Source organism: Limanda limanda, chromosome 17 (genome assembly GCF_963576545.1).
Source record: "Limanda limanda chromosome 17, fLimLim1.1, whole genome shotgun sequence".
In the NCBI taxonomy this organism is placed as follows: domain Eukaryota; kingdom Metazoa; phylum Chordata; class Actinopteri; order Pleuronectiformes; family Pleuronectidae; genus Limanda; species Limanda limanda.
Genome location: NC_083652.1, coordinates 4,771,372 through 4,790,641, shown reverse-complemented (window position 1 = coordinate 4,790,641; position 19,270 = coordinate 4,771,372). Strand labels below are relative to the sequence as shown.

The 19,270-nt window shown below is 40.9% G+C and overlaps 2 protein-coding genes across 2 annotated transcripts in view; one reads left to right on the top strand and one right to left on the bottom strand.

Moving 5' to 3' along the window:
- grin2ca (glutamate receptor, ionotropic, N-methyl D-aspartate 2Ca) overlaps positions 1-19,270 on the top strand; it is a 53,311-nt gene that overhangs the window by 9,981 nt on the left and 24,060 nt on the right. Inside the window, exons 2-4 of the mRNA XM_061090277.1 lie at positions 710-1,311; positions 6,080-6,194; positions 13,243-13,454. Coding sequence (XP_060946260.1) covers positions 710-1,311; positions 6,080-6,194; positions 13,243-13,454 — 929 coding nt within the window. The remainder of the gene's footprint in view (positions 1-709; positions 1,312-6,079; positions 6,195-13,242; positions 13,455-19,270) is intronic.
- LOC133022799 (GPI mannosyltransferase 3-like) lies at positions 17,268-18,871 on the bottom strand. The gene is given in 2 exon segments (XM_061089702.1): positions 17,268-18,337; positions 18,340-18,871. Coding segments are annotated over 2 exon segments (1,602 nt in total).

The following is a 19,270-nucleotide window of genomic DNA, read 5'->3' as shown; positions in this document are numbered from 1 at the left end:
TGCTTTAAAGCAACACGATGTGACTTTTACTGAGCAATAGCGCCCTCTATAGCCACAGGTCATGATTCATTTTGTTGGGCTCTGTGCCTGAACGATGAACTGGTTTTCACGTAGAGAACAACACTCTATCAATGTGTTGGGCGGAACTCTGACCGTGTAGTCCCACTTGTTGGGTTCTGAAGGTGTCATGTTGCACTAGAAAACTATTTCATCCACCTCTCCACCTGTTTCAATAACAGTGTAAACAGTGAAGCCGCATTCATTCCTGTCTCAAGGTCAATGCATCTGTGGCAGGGAAGATGAAATCCAGAGCAGGCGCTGGCCCCAGTGGTTGTGCCATCCCTCTGAATTTGCACTTGTGGATGACACCATGTTTGTGCGGCAAAAGTAAGACACGTGTGTTTAAGCGATGAATGTGTCTGCGGTACCCTCAACGAGCAAAATAAAGCACAACCAAGTACGGCTCCTGTCAGAGCTGTACTACGGTCCCTGGTGGCTTGTAATCTCACTACTTTGTGTGTGATTTGTGGGTGTGTAAATCATACACGTTGACTCTCATAGAGGGTACTCCAGGGATCTCATTGCACATTATACAAATTGAATAAAGACAAGCTAATTTTTCTCCTGTAAATCAGGAGCAAATGTCATGCAGTAGGTTAACTGAGGGTAAAGGTCTTCATACTGATGCCATGATTTCCTATCCCTCCAGGGTGAAGGCTCTAACTTCCTGCAGCTGGGCTCCTCCATCCAGCAGCAGATCAACGGTATGTTCAAGGTGATGGAGGAATACAACTGGGACAGCTTTGTGGTCATAACCAGCCTCTACCCAGGCTACGAAGCCTACGTGGATCACGTCAAGACCTTCACGGACACAAGCTACTTCATATGGGAACTGCAGGACGTGCTGACCTTTGATATGTCCGCCGACGGCATGAACGACATACGAGCACTCAGGCTGCTGCAGCAGATTGACGCCCAGGTCTTGCTGGTCTACTGCTCACACGAAGAGGCCAATTACCTGTTTTCCTTGGCAGCCGGGGCTGGACTGGACGGGCCAGGCTACATCTGGATTATCCCCAGCCTGGCCGTGGGAAACCCAGACATCGCCCCACCGGAGAGCTTCCCCGTGGGGCTTATCAGCATCATCACAGACCGCTGGAGAATGAGCCTTAGGAAGAGGGTACGGGACGGGGTGGCCATCGTGGTGAAAGGCGTGCAGAGCTTTCGGAAACAGAGGGGCTTCATTCCCGAGGGCCACAGTGACTGCCACAACCCTGTCAAGCCATTGCCTGCTAATGACACGTTGTTCAGGTACGCTAACATGTGGGGAACCAGAGGGGGGCTAAATTTCTGACTGTAAAATACAACATCTCTGCTCTCTTACATTATATGAGTAGTCTTTACTTATTCCTCAATATAAAGGGGATTCAAGGGTGGCACAGTGGTGCAGTGGTTAGAACTGTTGCCTCACAGCAAAAGGGTCCCGAGGTTTGAATCCTTGTTTTGCGGGGATGTTTCTGTGTGGGGGTGCATGTTCTCTCTGTGTCTTTGTGGGGTTTCTACTACAGTCCAAAGACTAGATTAGAGTTAGGTTGATTGTTGTTGGTGTGAATTTCAGTGTGATTGTTTGTTCGTATGTTTTATGTTGGCCATACGATGTCATCAGCTGGGACTGGCTCCATCTCCCCACGCAACCCCTCAAACAATAGGTGGTGCAGATAATGGAGGGATGGATGGAAGTTGATTCAACTCATATTATATGAGTTAAGTAGTTGCTTTGCCTAAAAGAGGTTTAAACAATGTTCAAATGAATAAACTGGACTTGTGTTCCTGTGATGAATTAAAGCTCAGCTGTGCACATGTGCAGTAGAGCAGTAACTGATCCACAGAGCACTGGTATTGTAGCTTGTTGGGTTTGATGGATGGAACATCCCAGCATTCTGTGACACAGTAGTACAGATAAGTTGGAAGGATGTATTTTGGCACCATCTATGTGCACACTTACTAAATACCCAAAACAGATCTTTAGATTAGCTTGTTGCTTCCAATAAAGTTAAACAACATCAATCTCTTTACTAAAGAGCTTCCCTTTAAAAACCTCTAAGATAACATTGAAAGCAATGGTTACGATGCTAGTCTGGAGTTGTAGATTCTTTTAATAAAAATGATTCTCAAGGTTTGCAACTTTTGTGTTCAATAATCATAAATCAGTTATCTAATTTCAATTGAAAATGTACTCACTTAAGTAAGATTAACTTGTTTTAGTTAAACTGTTGAACTTGGAAAGAGAAGAAATTGCCAAATCCAATACAATTGAAGTTACTGTCGATCACTTCTTCAAACGTAAAAAAAACAGCAGAAAATAAGCCTTCCATACTGCTCCTATGGTGTCATCCAAATTTTATCTTTTAAGTATTTACATTTTGTAAATCTCCATCTTTAAAAGTAATTTCCCACTGTTGATGGCAGATTTTTAAATGTATAAGCAGAAAGAACAGCACAATGCATCAAAGCATGTTAAAGGAATAAATTGTTCTCTTGGCAAAACTCTGCGGTCACATTTAATAAAATGGCCACCAGAGCCACTTGGAGACAGCGCTCATAAATAGTGGGAGTGAGTTACGGATATAGGGATATAATTTTGCAGTGGCTGGCTGTTAATGATGCTAATGGTAGACGTGAGAGATGAACCCTTGAGACTTCATACTGTCTCGTTTGTACTTTACAGTGACTTGTTCGTTGTATATGATCATAAATAAGACATAATACTTAACATTTCAAATGATCTCCTGAGGATAATAAAAAAACTCAATGTGATCAACTGTTTCTGCAACTCTGCAAAAAGAACAACCTTCAAGACTTTATTCTCTCATGTGTAACCATGTCTAAATCAGAAAATAAGCTTTTAAGTCACTGCCCTCTACCAAAAATATCCAGGCAATAGTTTTCTGAAGTGTCATTTCTGCTGAGGTTTAGATGATAAAACCACTTGGTTAAGGGTCATACAAAACAAATTAATGATGACTGTAGAGCTGTTTTTAGACATGAGCTCAGGGAAATGTCTGTTAATAGTGCCCAGGCATTTTTCAGAGTTTGTCTTTCACATATGAAGAAAGCAGCAGAAGATTGTGCAGGTGAGACAACAACAGGAAAATGTCCCGAGCCAGGGTAAAGCATCCAGTAGGCAGGGCATGTCGTACGATTTTGACTGCGGTTTTGTCCAGAGCACATTGACACTGTGGCCTTTATCACCAAAAGCTCTTGAATCCCTATCATCTTCCCAAGTTGATATTGCATATTGCCCCTCTTTTTCATCCTGAAATATTTGTATTCTGTCACGAATACAGATATTTCCTCCCATTCCGAAGAACGTCCAGAGTAAGTCACTCATACAATTGTTTTCTCACAACCACTTTGGACAATTTCAGTGCATGTCTGAAAGCAACTTAGGTGAACTCCAGTTTCCTCATACGTTTTACACCTTAACATGCTCTCAAACCTCGTCAACTTGACTACTGTTTTCGCGAGGACAGTCACTATTTGTTAATTGTCTTGAAACTCCTAGGGTTTGGACAGACGACCAATTCTGTTGCTCGTGCAGAGGAGTCTCTTTTCTGTCCTTAGAATTTCAGTTTATGACTGAAGAAGAATTTTGTTGTTTTGTCAGGGGTCACATCGAGAAATAATCTCTCCCTTCATTCTCTGATATATCATGATATCATATCATCTCTGACAAAAAGAGGTCAACAGTTGTTTATTTATTCATGACTTCCCATCTGTTTGGTTGTTGTAGAGCACATTTAATGGCGACTGTCACTCTCCTCTGACAGGCTGCCATCTCTATCTCTCACCTAGCATCCCCCTGTATCTCTTGGATACTGGGGGCAGAGCTTCATTTAATTTAAACCGTGTTTTGAGGAGCAATCTGACGCCATCTGCACCACAGGACATGCAACAAATCTTGTTTTTTATAATTAGAAAAAAAATGTTATCAGGCAAGGGAGGAGTCAGAAAAAAAACTACTCCAGCCAGCGTCAGCTTTTGGCTCATATGCTGTAAGCCAAGGTCATTCAGGGAGAGAGGGAAAGTGTGTTTCGTAATAGATGGTCACAAAGGGGCTGCGAACAGGACACAAGCATCATCAGACACTCCTCCTGCATTATGAAACATCACCCTCTCGCTCTGATGTCAGAAGCAATTTTTCTTTCAGAGTCTGCAGTGCCGTAGGGGACACAATTTTCCTTTTGTAAACCCAAACTGCTCATGAAAAGGTAGAAGTGGTGAACATTATCTCACGCTTTGATACTGTACAAAGCTCTTCTAAGACTCTCTAAACCCAGCAGGCATGATTTAAGCAGCAGCAGCTCTCGTCATGTCAACGTGAAGGTCGGCACCGCAGAACAAAGCACTTTCCATTAGCTTTATATTCAGTTGTCAGCCAGATCAAACATTTACACCCCCTGTCGCTTCTCAGATTTGTCCTCATTCGATTGGAGTCCCCCCCCCCCCCCCCCCCCCCCCATGCTTTCGATCATGACTCAACTCACCTGTTAATGGGATTATCACAGATTACCAGATTAAATAGGTTTTTCACACAGATCAGGCTGAGGGCTCTTCTGGTCCCAGCAGGTTTTCCACACCTCTGCTGGAGTGGTGGCTGAGGTGAGAGAGCAGACCTGTGGGTCTAAAATGGAATCAGAGGAGGCAGATGACACTTTCCTACATGGAACAGCAGCTACTTTTCCATGACAAGAGTTGATTATTCACTTAGTTGGATAACGGAAATAACATGCAGCTGTTTTGATAATTGATAAACAATTTTTCTGTTTTGATTGGAAAAATAGAACCACTCGACAATGTCAAGAATTTGCATTTCTTTAACATTTATTAGACCAATGATATACTAATTGAAATCAATTAAAATGAATTGTAGATCCAAAAAAAGATAGGAATAATATAAGTATATATATTTATAGTGTGTTTAGGCAATAAATTACATTTATGTAACACAACAAATTCTAGAAACAATTAATTAAATCTATGGTATTCTATCTTTTCATGTGTCTTTACAAATTTTTTACTTTTAAAGAAATAATGATTATTTTTAGTAATAAATCAATAGCAAATAACAAAAACTTAATGATTAATGAATGATGTTTAACCCAGTAAATTGGTTTCCTATATTTGTGACCTGATTAGAACAAAAATTATATTTCATATCTTATACAATTGACAAGGATTGGAACATTTTGTTTTTTAAGTAACTTTTCAAAAAGTCTGAATGACATTTTACTGTAAGCTCTGATTTGAGTTCCAGCTGTCAGGATTTGCTGCTTTTCTCAATGAATACTAGCAACATATTTGGGAAATTATAATGAAATGACAGTGTAAAAAATTTAAATGTATTGAAAGGGTGTAATAATTTAGAGAAGAGTTTCAAAACCATGAAACAATCATCCACAATTCGGATCTCGCTGCAGTACAATGCTCTCATTGTTAATGCACACACTCTTCAGTTCACAATTAAAGGAGACATGCTCTAATGTTCAGAAAAAACATCACTTTCCTCATAGTGTTCATTGCTGCAGCTCCTCTTTTCAGCCTCTGTCTGAAACACTTAGCTTTAGCTCCTGTCTCTTTAAGCCCCCCCTCCCGATAAAGCCCGGTCTGATCTGATTGGCCAGCTGGCTCACAGTGCTGTGATTGGTCAACAGCTTCCAGCGCATGAAGGAAATGTCGGCATCCACTCTCGCTTTCCCTGACTGTATTAGAGGATGTTCCAGACTTGCCCTTGGGAGTGCAATGTAAAAAAGCACATGTCTCCCTCAACACCATTACACAATGTAAATCACAAAAAAGGATTTGATTTAAATGTAGGGCACTGTATTACACATTAAATTAGTCTTCAAATGATTTGTGAAACATTACTATTTTAGACCAATTATGACCTGCTATGAAAGTCGCTGTAATTAAATCAGGATGAATATTAGCCTGTGGATTTGGAAAATTGCTACAACTTTAATGAGAGCGCATTAAAAGAGGAAGATGATTGTTTGTCTTTCTCTTTGTTTCCCTGCAGGCACATGTTGAATGTAACCTGGGAGCACAATGACTTCACCTTCAACAGTAACGGTTACCTGGTGAATCCAGCCATGATCATCATCACTCTGGACAGAGAGCGACAGTGGGATAAGGTGAGTGTCGCCGTCTCTCTCACCGACGTCTTTCTCTAAGTGATCTCATACATCACTTGTCCTCTTTGTAAAGACTAGTCAGTAGGGCTGCACCAACTAAGAATAAATCATTTTCTGCATTTTCCTTTTATATTTCAGTATTTTGTGAGCATTTTAACATGATCTAGGTAGAGGTCTCATCGGCTTTCCTGCTCTGTTCAGTATTGATCCTGATTGTGCAAATTAATATATAGAAAATAAAAGTATAATTGTCAAATCAGATTTGGCTTTTCAATAAGTATGTTTGACAATTTAATTACAACTGCTTTTTGATCGAGGTTTGTGGTAAGAGAGGGTTCAAGGTGACAGTGGCTTTCATGTGTTGTGGTAACCAAGCCGAGTACTCCCTCAGAGCTAATGCATAATAACCAGGACGGATAATAATGCTACATGCTGTATATTCATGACTGCAATGTCTCCAGATAATTATAACAGAACGTCCGTAGTTCAGTGTGTTTCCGACTGCAGCTTCAGTCTCATGGGTCCGGGTCAGTAGCTGCCTGTACCCGTCACTGACGTGTACCAAGACCCAACTGCTGACCAGTGGAATGCTTTGAGAGCAGCATGAAAGCGAGAAGTGCCACGCCTGGGGACCAAATGTCCCGAACACTGGCAAACGAAAAAACTGACTGATGATTTGAATCGTCGTCTTTCAGGAGGAAGTGCTAAGACTAAGAACTCCACTGCTACAATGAACCGCTTAATGAAGCGTTGTCTCCTAATAACAGGCACACCTCTCTCAAGTACTCTTGCCCTCTGTCTCCTTAAAAGAGGTTAAGAGAAAACCCACAACTCACTTTAGTCAGGGTACTTTGCTGCAGCGTGCCGCCTCATTGACTTGTTTGGAGATTGAAACGTTAATGTAACCACAGGGGGCGGATGTGATGTGGACACTAGACTGGAGGGAGTTCACTTCCTTTACTGGCTGAGAGGAAGGTGTTTAGTTAAACATCACGCTCAAAGTAAACAGCCGGCAGCTATTTCCAAGCTAATTATGTTCTACTGATGTTTTGGGTGCTTCCTATTAATTTCCAATTTGTTATCAAGGCTATGAGTTAATGGGGAGCTGTGATGGTAAAAGAGGCAAACAAACAATTTAAACGTGAAAGCAGGCAGGAGCCATTTTGTTTATGAATCAATAAAAGAGCCTGGTCCAATCAAACACTTATCCATATAAAAAGAAATAACTTTGCTGTATATATGTCCAGTCAATGTTATGTAACTGTAATTAGTAATATAGGCTGGCCAGTGAAATTTTAATTTATTTTGAATCAGACGTTAGCTTTTGATTACAGAAGAAACGGGACATTAAATTGTAATTTGATTGATATAAATAGTTTAGATGATCAAAAAGAAGAACTGAGAATTTAGAAGGACAGCTGTTAAGCATATTGAACATAGTGTCCTCACAGTTGTAATTGATATTAAAATCTAGTTTTGGGAATGAAGTTAAATTGTGTTTAATGAGTCCGTTTCTTGTTTACACCAGACAGTCAGAGCATGCTCGTGCCACTCACTCAGCTGTCTCAACAGCTGTTACTGTTTTAGCTTCACTTTGCAGAGAGCTGTGATCATTCAGAGTTTCCTTTTTGCAAACAACAAGACAAAGGTTTTAAATTTCATAGACTGTAAATAAAGATGGGACCGTCTTGCGCTTTTGACATTATTTGGAGCCAGAGTGTGTGTAGTAGTGATCTGAGGGTGGAGCTGTGTTATACACCCACTCATCCATTCATGATGTCAGTCTTAGCTGTCAATCATGACGTCTCAACACATTCTTATACCAAATGACTTATTTAAATCAAACTTATCAGAAACTCTAAAACTTGTTCATACATCCGTGTGATAAGAACTGCCCTAAACTGCAGTGACGTTAAATGAAAAGACATAGTTATTCAATGTGTACTCTGATATATTTTTGAACTTTAAAAATACTATAACTATAACTTTTTGAACTGTCTTGTTGTCCAACTTTAAAAAGAGACATATTCAGAGGGTTCTAAACATATCCTTGTTCTCTGTGCTATCAAAGAGAAATTGGCCTGACTCCTCCGATTTAACGAACTTTGAACAGACTCTAAAAAGACTTAAATTGCATAAACATGCATTGGATGTGTCACTGTCCTCTGTTTCCCTCAGATTTACTTATTTAGACTAAGTCAGTTTGGCTTCCTTTACATCCAAAAACAGATCCTTCCGTTGTAAATTATGTAACTGGAGCTTCCCCGGAATGGTATGTAGGTTCTTACAGCAAAGTCTCTCCTCAAAACATTTTGCCATTGTGAAAATGTCTTCCTCGTGTCCTTTGATCGTCTTGCTTGAACTGTTGGCTTCACTGCCCCCCTACGATCTTTGGTGGTACTGCTCCGTTTGGTCTGTTTCATCCATATCTGCTAGCTTTCAGAAGATGTTCTAAAATATAGGCTGAAATTAATGCAGAGCACTGACAAAAGGTACCGTCTGTCTTACATTAGGTATAAATTAGCCTTTTATGTGTTATGCTTATTTTTAAACACTCAAATAAACAGAGAAAACTTAATTTACGTTTAAGTCTGAAGGTAATTCTTTTCCTCCAATCTAACCCACCCCTTATATTATTTTCTGCCATATTGACCTATATATAAACCTATTGAGAGAGAAATCTTTTTTCACTTCCTCAGAGCACAATAACGAGCTTACTCCACAAAAAAACTCAGCTGTGAAGTGTAAGGTGTGTTTGAGTTTCTGTTGCCTCTGGCTTCTCTTTGAGAGCTGGAAATCAATTCCACTTTTTGAATGCCTCTTCTTACTGGACACATCACAGGGCAGCTAGTCCGTCACGTTCAAACACCACCAATGTATTACCAGCCTGTATATACTGATACCTCACATTACACTCTGTATTTATTCACCTTGAATTACATTCCTCATATCACATAAAGCTGCTGAACTGTAATTTGCTCCTTCCCAAAAGTCAGTGTTCTGCCGTTTGTTCGACATCCACCCGGTTGTAAAAGTCAAGGTAGCTTGGGACAATGGAGGGAGACCATGACAGAGAGTGGCAACAGAGACGAGCAGCGCCAGAGGAGGAAAGGAAATGTTCCTGTCATGGCTGTTATCAGGCAGGGTGATATACGACAATGACAAGCCACTGCATATCTGCAACGAGCACGAACTCTGAAATTAAAGTCACCTCGGCTGAAAAAAGACTTTTTAACCTGGAAAAAAAATCACCTAAATTAGGTATTCTCTCAGTAGCTTTTTTTTTACCTTAAAATAGTGCTGATTTAAATAAGGACTAACTAGCATCTGATAGCAATGTTTGAATTAGCTCTACAATAACCAAGTTCTAAAAATGCTCAATAAAACCATAGGTTCTATATGAATATGAATGACATGACCGCATCCCTAAAACTCTTGTCACCCCCTGGTGACTGGCTGCAGTATAGGTCCTAAATCCTGCCTCCTCCATGTTGGCAGGTGGGACATAGACAAAATAAAATAAAATCTAGCACAGAATTTTTCTCAAATGTGCTTTTGACATTTTGATTAGTTCTTATGATATTGATGTTTGTTCAAGAGTGTGTTGCAGACCAGAGTGGTTTTAATTTGTTATTTGACGATATAAAAAGAATGAGATGTCATGATTGACAGCATAGACATGAGCAGTATCTTCTTATTCATAATTTGAATATGAATTTGAACTGTTACGACCTATTCGAATCCAAGATATAGAGACAGAAAGCACATCTGACTGTCTTCAGTAGTAAACTTGTTATTCAGCAGAGGTTCTTACGATCAGCTTGACCTATTTCGTGTCCTTTTTTGAACTTTGAGTAAAGTAAGTCTGTTATGTTGTTTTGCTACGAAAATTGAGGAGGCCAGCAAGCAAAGTCATACTGAGAGGATAATCATGACCCTGAAGCATCTGAGAAGCAGCCTGTTGAAGTTCTTTGTGTTCTTTTGACAACAAAACTGCAAGTTTACCGGTTAACTTTCCACCGAGGTGGGGCAGGAGGAATTTTAGCTACTGATTGGTTGAGTCTGAGTATAAGCTTGACTTGACTACCGCAGCTCCATCCCCTGAACTCTGCTGTACAGATTGGCTCCAAATTACATCATTGTCACAAGATGGCAGCTTTCATAAGCACTCTATTTTGGCTTCATTTCTGGATAAGGGAAGGAAGTGGAGTTGTGTCTTCCATCTTCAGTCCGTCTATGTACACAGAAAAACTAAAAGGGGTTACTTGTGTTTTTTGAAAGATGAATGAATGACGATGATCTTCACTGTCTGAGCAGCCACAGGGATATGATGTATTTTTTAATCCCCGTTTATTTTCCTGAAATTTGAGATTGTGATTGACTTGGCAAAATGCCCATGGGGTAAACAGCAGAACGGATCAATATGACTGACAGGAGAGAGGAATAACTGACAGGAACAGTGAGAATCGATATTTGCTGCTGCCCCCCTATCATCATCACCCCACACACACATACACACAGGCACACACCTGCACTTTCAGTTGCTTCATTTCATGGTGACAAGCTGTACTGACGGATGTGATCAGACAGGATTGTCCCTCTTCCTGCATGAACAGAAGAGATTATGTGGAAAATGAAACATTTTGTCAACACTGGTTTTTTTTAAGCTCTCCAGAATGGTAATAAAATTTACAGCATCACAGACGAGCTTCAAATAAACAGACTTTGAAATTCAATTGCATTCAAATGTTGCTCCACTGTCAAGAGTAAATTATAACTGGAATTGATCCATCTCAAGAAAATAGGATTTAGATGTGAAAACTTCCCTTCTCATCTCTTTCTCTCGCCCTGTTACCATGACACATCCATCCCCATGTGGCTAAGACAAGCACTTCCTGTTGAGCGTATAGATCATTTTATATCTTAACTGATGGTTATTGATTTTGGGAAAAAGCTATATTTCTACAGATGATATTTAGACCGATTCATTGTCACAGGTTACATGGAATAACTTACAGCAAGACTGAATTTATAGTTTATTGATTAACAAATCATTTTGGCATTCAAATACAAAAAAAAATCCTTTTTGCTACAGGTTTTATTATTATGCCTCCATGCTGGTGACAGCCAGCGGCTGGAGGCATTATTGTTTTCTGGTTGTCCGACTAACCCATACTTGTGAACACTATATCCAAAGAATGCCTATAGGGAATTTCTTCATATTTGGTTAAAACGTTCACCTTGCATCACGGATTAATTGATTTTATTTAGGTGGTTGAAGGTCAAAGGTCAAGGTCACTAATCTCCTGATGGTAGAATGAGAGGCCAAATATAAGAACGTCATTGTCCATGTCAGTTACTAACAATATGTTCTGGAACTTTTCATGGCCAGGCAAATTTCAATGCGACAGAGATGATGATTCAGATTTTTCTGTTGTTGTGAATGTGTCAGACCAGAGAATTTCCTCCTGTACTTCTAAAATGTGGCTTACTCTGACAAATGTCTGGATACAACTGTGTTTTCATGTCTAAAAATGGCTTTAGACTTGCAGATTAACTAATTACAGTAGATTTGTGTGGTCAAAGTTCAAAGTCACTTTGGCAACATGTTTTTCCCTGATATGTCGAGTCTGCCTTTAGACTCTTATCTTCAGTTGTCACATGGATTCAAAGTTGAACTCATTAGATTTCATTGGTCAGATGTCAAAGGTCACATTGCCCTAAAGATTCTGGAAAAACAAAATATGTATGTAGCCTGAGGTTAGAGGAGGCACACAGCAACAGGGCAGTAATAAGTGGAAACATCCCCATTCAATATACTTCAGGAGACTATTATCATGGTTTTGCCTCTTTAAGGCAAGTTGTATTATTGTATTATACACAATTATATTTTTTACAGCCATGTGCCAACAGTTTGGAAGTTACTCTTTCCTTCCCAAGTTAATAATGACACAGCTTTTCCAACTTTGGTTTGACCTTCAGACGCCCCAAACCCACCCCTGTCCAACAACTTTGGGCTGAACAGGTGTGAACTAGACAGAACATCAGTTGCCTCACTAATGTTTTTTGTGGCTAGATGGGAACAAATCCCTACAGCCAGTTTTCAAAAACTTGTGAAAACCCTGAAACCAAAAGAATGGAGATTTCAATGCTCATGGTTTTGAATTAACATGTTCCACAGTGTTGATTTAGATTTGAAATAATCCAGATGTTTAACTTCCATGAGACTATGATTTTGGCCCGTATATTGTTATTAGCATCAGTCCCCAAACTCCATACCGATGATGCTCTCGTGGAACTGAATTATAGAAGCCAAAGCAGCATTTAATAGCCCCATCTGATTCAGCATTAAGTAAATAATCAGTGGATTGTATCATTGTTTTGTTTTAAACGGGATCCGATTGGTCCTCTGAGACCTTCATTCAATCATTTCACAGCCTGATTTACACAGTTTAGAATTAGACGGGCAAATTTGCTGAACGTGGCACTAAACAGGTCATGGCTCCTTCAAATCAGTCAGCTTGAAATGTTAAATCCAGTTCTTGATTATGTATTCAGCTTGCTTGAACGCTCATTTCCCCACAACATCCAATTAAAATTAGTCGACTGGTAATATAGCAGAGGGTGGAATTGCATTAGATGTATAATTGCACTCTCTACCTCCCCGGTGAACCAAAAATCTATTTCCTATAACTGTCTGTGAACCAAAACTCGCTGCTCCACGTCCAGACAGACAAATCTAAGATGTGCGATATCAGTGAGGGGGTTGATGATAAGACTGGAGGCGGCAATGGATATGGTTATGCTCAGTGGTTTCATAAGATATATGAGCAGCGAAGGTTTATTTTTCCAGTGTTTCTCACCTTTATTAATTTATATTTGTTGCAGGTTTTAAGTTTCTTCTACTGTTTATTTATGTAGCCCTTTCAGAAGAATCTCTGTTTTCCAGCGTGTTATTTCTGTACCTCGTCAGCACAACCATCTGGCTTTGGCTGAGATTTTTCAACTGGCTCACTTCGATCAACTCCCTCTATTTTGACTCCTTCAGGTGGGGACATACGAGATGGGCATCCTGCAGATGCGATACCCCGTGTGGCCGCGCTTTGGCTCCTACTTGGAGCCAGTGTCTGATTACAGGCACCTGACGGTGGCCACACTGGAGGAACGGCCCTTCGTCATTGTAGAGGCAGTGGACCCTTCAACTGGTACATGTGTGAGCAACACTGTGCCCTGCCGACGGCAGTCCAACAAAACGGAGACGTAAGTGATGCTGCCCCTCAACAACACTGATGCCAACATAATAACAAAGATATACACACACTCTTAAACTTATTGGTCGACGGCGTGACATCTGAATTTAATACTTTTGATTGCTTTATCAAATCGGATTTCAACATTGGGGAGACAAAAATAAACATAAAAGGTTTAAACTAGTGGGCGACCAACTAGTTGAATGGTTACAGCTTGCTCACATGGTCATCCATGCCCAAAGCAACAGGTCCTCTGTTGTGGATCATTTCCTGTCTGTCTTCATGTTCATTCAAAAGGTCGATATGATACTATTAATTGGTCAGGCACTCATGGTTTCCAAGTTGACACTTTCTATTTTCTTCTATTTTTATTATCTTTACTTTTATAAACTACTTTCTAAAAACAAAATCTGTAATGCAGCGGTTGTTTCTTAACATTGTGGAGAAGAGAGAGCAGAGCCGCAAGGAAAATCTCTCCATTTACCATCGTGCTGCATTTCCAACCCTCAGCAGAGCAGTAGCCCTAGGCCATGCTCTTTTAATGGCTCATGTTTTACCTAAAACCTCATGTATTTACGCTTTAGTTCATCGTCTGGGATTTGAAAACATCGGACTGCTGCAAAGTTAGAGAAACCAAAGTTGGCATCATGGCTACAGAACCTTAGAAGTGTCTCTCCTGGCAGGCTGCTGACAGCAATGTCAGCTTGCACTGAGCTAAATGGTAAATGATCTGTGTTTTACATGGCTTTACAGTACACATTCACCCACACACATTCTTACAGTGAATGGCCCTGATGAAGCCTGACAAATTTGACGACAATTGGACAATGCACAGTGGAGTTACAACAATAAAATTTTACCGCTGAACAGTGGGTGGCACTATGACCTTAAGTTAATATTGACACATGGAGCTGTTTAGGCTGGGACTCTGATCATAGGTGACAATTTTGGTGCTGATAGGACAATGCACAGTGGGGTAAACAATACGTCCTTTTCACAGTGAATCAGTAGGTGGGGCTGTGACCTTGAGTTAATTGGGACACATGAATGTGTTCATGTGTTGAATGTGCTGAGACTCTGATCATGTGACAGCATTTTGCTGCTGATTGGACAATGCACAGTGGAATTGTAATAATATTGTCTCCTTGAAAGATCAACCTTTGCCGCACATCAATGTTTACATGTTTTGAGGAAATGTCACAATTCTTACCATGGTTGTATAACTTGTCTGAGCTCATTTGAGCTGTATATTGCAAAACAGCAAGAAGCAGAGCATCAAAGTATAAAACATATCACTTACTGTCGCCAGCAGGTGGCTCTGTGATGATGATTCCTTATTGACATATGGATCTGATCAAGCTGGGACTGCGATCGTGTGAAAGAGGTTTGAGGCTGATTGGAAAATGCACAGAGGAGCGTTAAGATGTGTTAAGATGACACTCACAGAATTTGAAGGTGATCCGACGAAAGCTCTCTGAATTTGTTAAAATACACGTGTAAAATGTCCAAAATGGCCGCTAAATCCAAAATGGCCAACTTCCTGTACCGTGAATCAAATTGGTCGTTCGGCCAATCACCAGATGGCATGCAAGAAGTTTTGGCTTCACTTTTGATGAGCAGTCATGGAGTCCATCTTGTGATTTTATTATACAGATTTTTCATATAAAGTGATGGGACAGCCTTCAAGACACACACACACACACGCACACGCACACACTGTTACATTTAAGTATTGAAACATATGAGTTATTGTTTGTTTATATTTTCTTGAGAAAGGAGACTGTCTCATGACATCCCAGAACCAGTGACAACCCTGGTAACCCTAACCCTAACCCTAACCCTAACCCTAAAAAACATAAACATCTTTATCTAAAGCATCTTCCTGCAGTGGCCTCCAAACTTCTCAGATTAACCACCTGTGAGACATGATTTTCATCAGGTATTATATGCACCATACACTATATTGAAGGTATCAAAAGATGTATCAGTCACACATTCCGTGACTTTTGGAAAAGAGAGTCTCGAGGGAAAGCAAAGTCAACAATGTCGACACAACACAAGTGCTCAGGCCGTCGTAGAACATATTTGAGTCAGAGATGGAACACCCATCCCCAACGACATAAAACTGGTCTTCTATCACCTCGAGGCAAAAGGTCTTTTGGATCCACATGGGGCACAGCATGCTCCAGGTGTTAGACTAGGGCATATAGGTCTCAATGCTTTTTAGAGGGTTTATATTACTAAGGCCACCGATCTGGAGGATGAAAAGATTTGAGACCAGGCTTTGAATGGAGAAAACAACAAACATTATAAATAATGCACAGAACATGGTATAAAGCGGTTGGGTTAATTTGACTGGTGGATTAGAAGGTCCAGATTTTTGACTCTTTTCTATCAAAAACAAATTATTTCAACAGCTATCAGGGTATGTGCAGACCTTCAGATAATCTTGTGATATGTCATCTAGTACCAAAATGAGGTTGACATGGTTTTAAGTAAATATTTCTTAATATTTACATTACATTATAAATCCCTCATTTTAAATTTAAGCATGAACCTTTGTATTGAATTAACTGCCATATGATTTGTTACAGACATGTCCCTATGAATTGCTTTAGCAAACTAAGATGAACACTGATTATAAATACAAGGTCCCTTTTGGTGTAGCACTGTCAGTCAAGTCTTTTTGGGTTATGTGTTGACGTCAGCAGAGCTACGTGTACTTACTGCATAGATTTGGTTCTTATATGCAACAACTCTGTGTTGACTTCGACCGATGATCATAAGGTCGATCAGTGTCCACTGGTTTGGATCACAACATTCAGCCTTCCTTGTGATATAACGCCTGGTTAAACCACCGCATATGTATATCTGAAGAGAGATGGAGCAGCGTTGAGTAGCCTGGTGGTTTCTTTGTTTTAACTGGTGACTGTGTTTTCATATACAAAAAATTCAGGATTTTTATTATTATCATTATAACTGCAACAGATACTAATTATTATGACCATACATAACAAACCTTGCCATCCAGTGTTCCACAGCTTGCACTCCTCCACCCCTTGATCATGGGTGCAATAAGAGTCCACTGGTTGGTTTTGGGGGCTGTGCAGTGTTGAGGCAAACATAACCATCAAAGCCCTCAAGGGCATAGATGAACCCATTCAGCATGGTTAATTTCAAATGGCAATGTTGGTTGTGCATGTACATCCTCTCCTGGCAGGTTCGTGTCCTCAGGTCCAACATGACCAGGCTGTCTAAGCTCTCCATCATGTTAGAGCCACCGACAAAGTAAACATAACCATTGAGGAAGACAGAGAGGCGGACAGGAAAGCGCGCTGGGGCCCTGGTGCGCTTAAGGGAGAGAGGATCACGCTCACCTCTCCCGAGTATTCTCCTCTCCAAGAAATCTCTTTCTTAGGGTATATCTGTGATCCAGCGCAAGATGACATCAAACACAGTCCTCTCATTCTTCACGTTAAGTTCATCAATGCGAAGGATTTCGGTGAGCTCCAGCACAGAGAACTGCCCGTACTCTTCACAGTTAACCGCCCCCCTCAAAGTGCTCCATTGATGTGCAATAATGCATCAAAAGTTATACCATAAAATAGTGCTCCTGAACAAAGGGACCATGCTTGTTTTCAGGCTTTGACTACACATATAGGCCAAAGTGTAGGCCTTTAGTATCACAGAAACACTGTCCCAACATCATGATGTAGTGGAAGGCCTTGCATCGCAGCTTGGAGCTGGGGTAAGATTTCCACCTCTGTGGGAAGAGGTGCTCACCAATAATGATGGAGAATGGTTCTATCCGTGCAATATTCTCTTAAAGGAATTTCCATTGTTGCATTGTTTGTGAGTGCCTTTGATAAATAAAGATGCTACCTCCAACTCTTCCCTCAGGAAACTGAGTGTGAAATATTTCTTTCGTCCTCACAAAGTTGTTCCCTTTTAAAAACATGGAGATTTCCTTTTCCAAAACGTCAAATAAAACCAAGTGGGTGGGCATAGAAGATTTGTGTGGAAATTACGTCCTCTGCCAGAGAAGAGGGCCGTCGTAGAATCTGTCTGCTTCATCGACATAACTGTTCTCTCTGAGATCCGGAGGACACTCGAGAAACCTCATGTTTATGGGGCAGTGGACGTGGCTGTAGTAAGGTGTGGAGTGACAGGGCATGAGGAAGAGGACTTCTGGCTGCGGAGGCGACGACATGCTGCCGGCGTCACAAAGCGTCTGGAGGTGGCTCATGACATCCAGAGCTCCTCTTTGGTGGATGAGGCCTGTGTAAAGAGCTAGAACTAAGTTGGTCACTAACAAGGCAAACGCTGCAGCTTGACGCCATGATTTCAAATTGGCCAAAGATATCCCACAGAAGATCATACAGAAGGGCAGCACAGGATAAATGAATCTGAACTCCTTGTGAGGAAGCAAACTGTAAACCACAACAGTCCAGACTACTGCTGCCAACAGGACTTTGTATCTTTTGAAAGCTAGGGTCCATCCGTGAAGAAAGAGGGGAAGATGAGGGCCGAGGACAACGGGAAACCCCTGAGTCAGGTACCACTGCCAGGGGTGAGAGCCGTAGAAATCAGCCAGACCGTGAAATATGTTAAACTTAAGGAAGTTGAACTGCACCATGGTCCACTTTTCATAGAATATATAGTCAATCAATGTTGAAATCACAATAGACATGGCCCCAATGGGAATGTAGTCATGAGTGATAAGTCTAGATTTGTTATTTTCCTGCCAGACATGGTACACCAGCAGCGGAAACCAGACAATCACTGCCGTCGGACGAAAAATGAAGGCCAAGGAAACTAGGGTCAAATATTTTTTGCTGCTGTGTGTTTTGGACCCGGACAGGGGGTAGTAACAGAGAGCCAAACAGGTGAGGGGGTCTCCATGCTGTTGGTCAGAGTCCTGGTGCAGCAGAACCAGGTAAACCACGAGCACAGGTGGCAGAAAAACATCCATTTTGCAACGTCGCAACTTTCTAGTGTTCGGACGAGGAAGAAGAATTTTACATCAGCAAACGCCGCCAGGAGCGCTTGAATTATTCGTGGAAGCCATTTCAAGGGGTTGACTGAGTCGAGGTTAAAGAAGAGTAATATCTTGTATATGAAAGCAAAGATGAGGGGATAGGAGAATCCTCTTATTCCTTCCTTCCATTCCCACGTGAGATACCCGTAATTGAAGACCATACGATGGGAAACCTCCAGAGACTGCCAGTACTCATCAGGGACGAAGCTGGTCTGAACCAGGAAGCAGTTGATGAGTCTGAACGCAACACAAAACGCAGCAACTTTGGCTCTCAGTTCACCGTTGTTCAGTGGACATTCTTCCTTCAAGTACAGCTGAGATTTTCTCTTTTGCAGGTTCACATCTTCCACTTTGTTGGCGAAACTCAAACGTGTTATGATGTTCTCCATCAGGCCATGTTGTGTGTCAGAGTGTGAGTGACGATCAATAACCTGTCATGGCAGTGAGAATAAACTCCAACCCTGATGAGGGTGAACCACCTGTATAGTACTTTATAGTTATTTAACCAACCTTACTAAACACACATTTCGTACTGTGATCAAAGAGCTCTGAGATCAAAGAACTGTACCTTTGATCCAAATTACTGTGATATAAACAAATAATAAAAGGATAAACAAAGACAAATCTGCCAATCAACTAAACAAAGAAGAAGGATAGTGATAAACCCTGGTAATTAACCATTCAGTAGAAGGAAGACATTGGGCTTCATTCACTAAAATGTGCGCAGAAATGTACATACTCTCCGTGGGGAAAAAGTGCCTGCGCAATACCTCTGCCGGATTCATGAC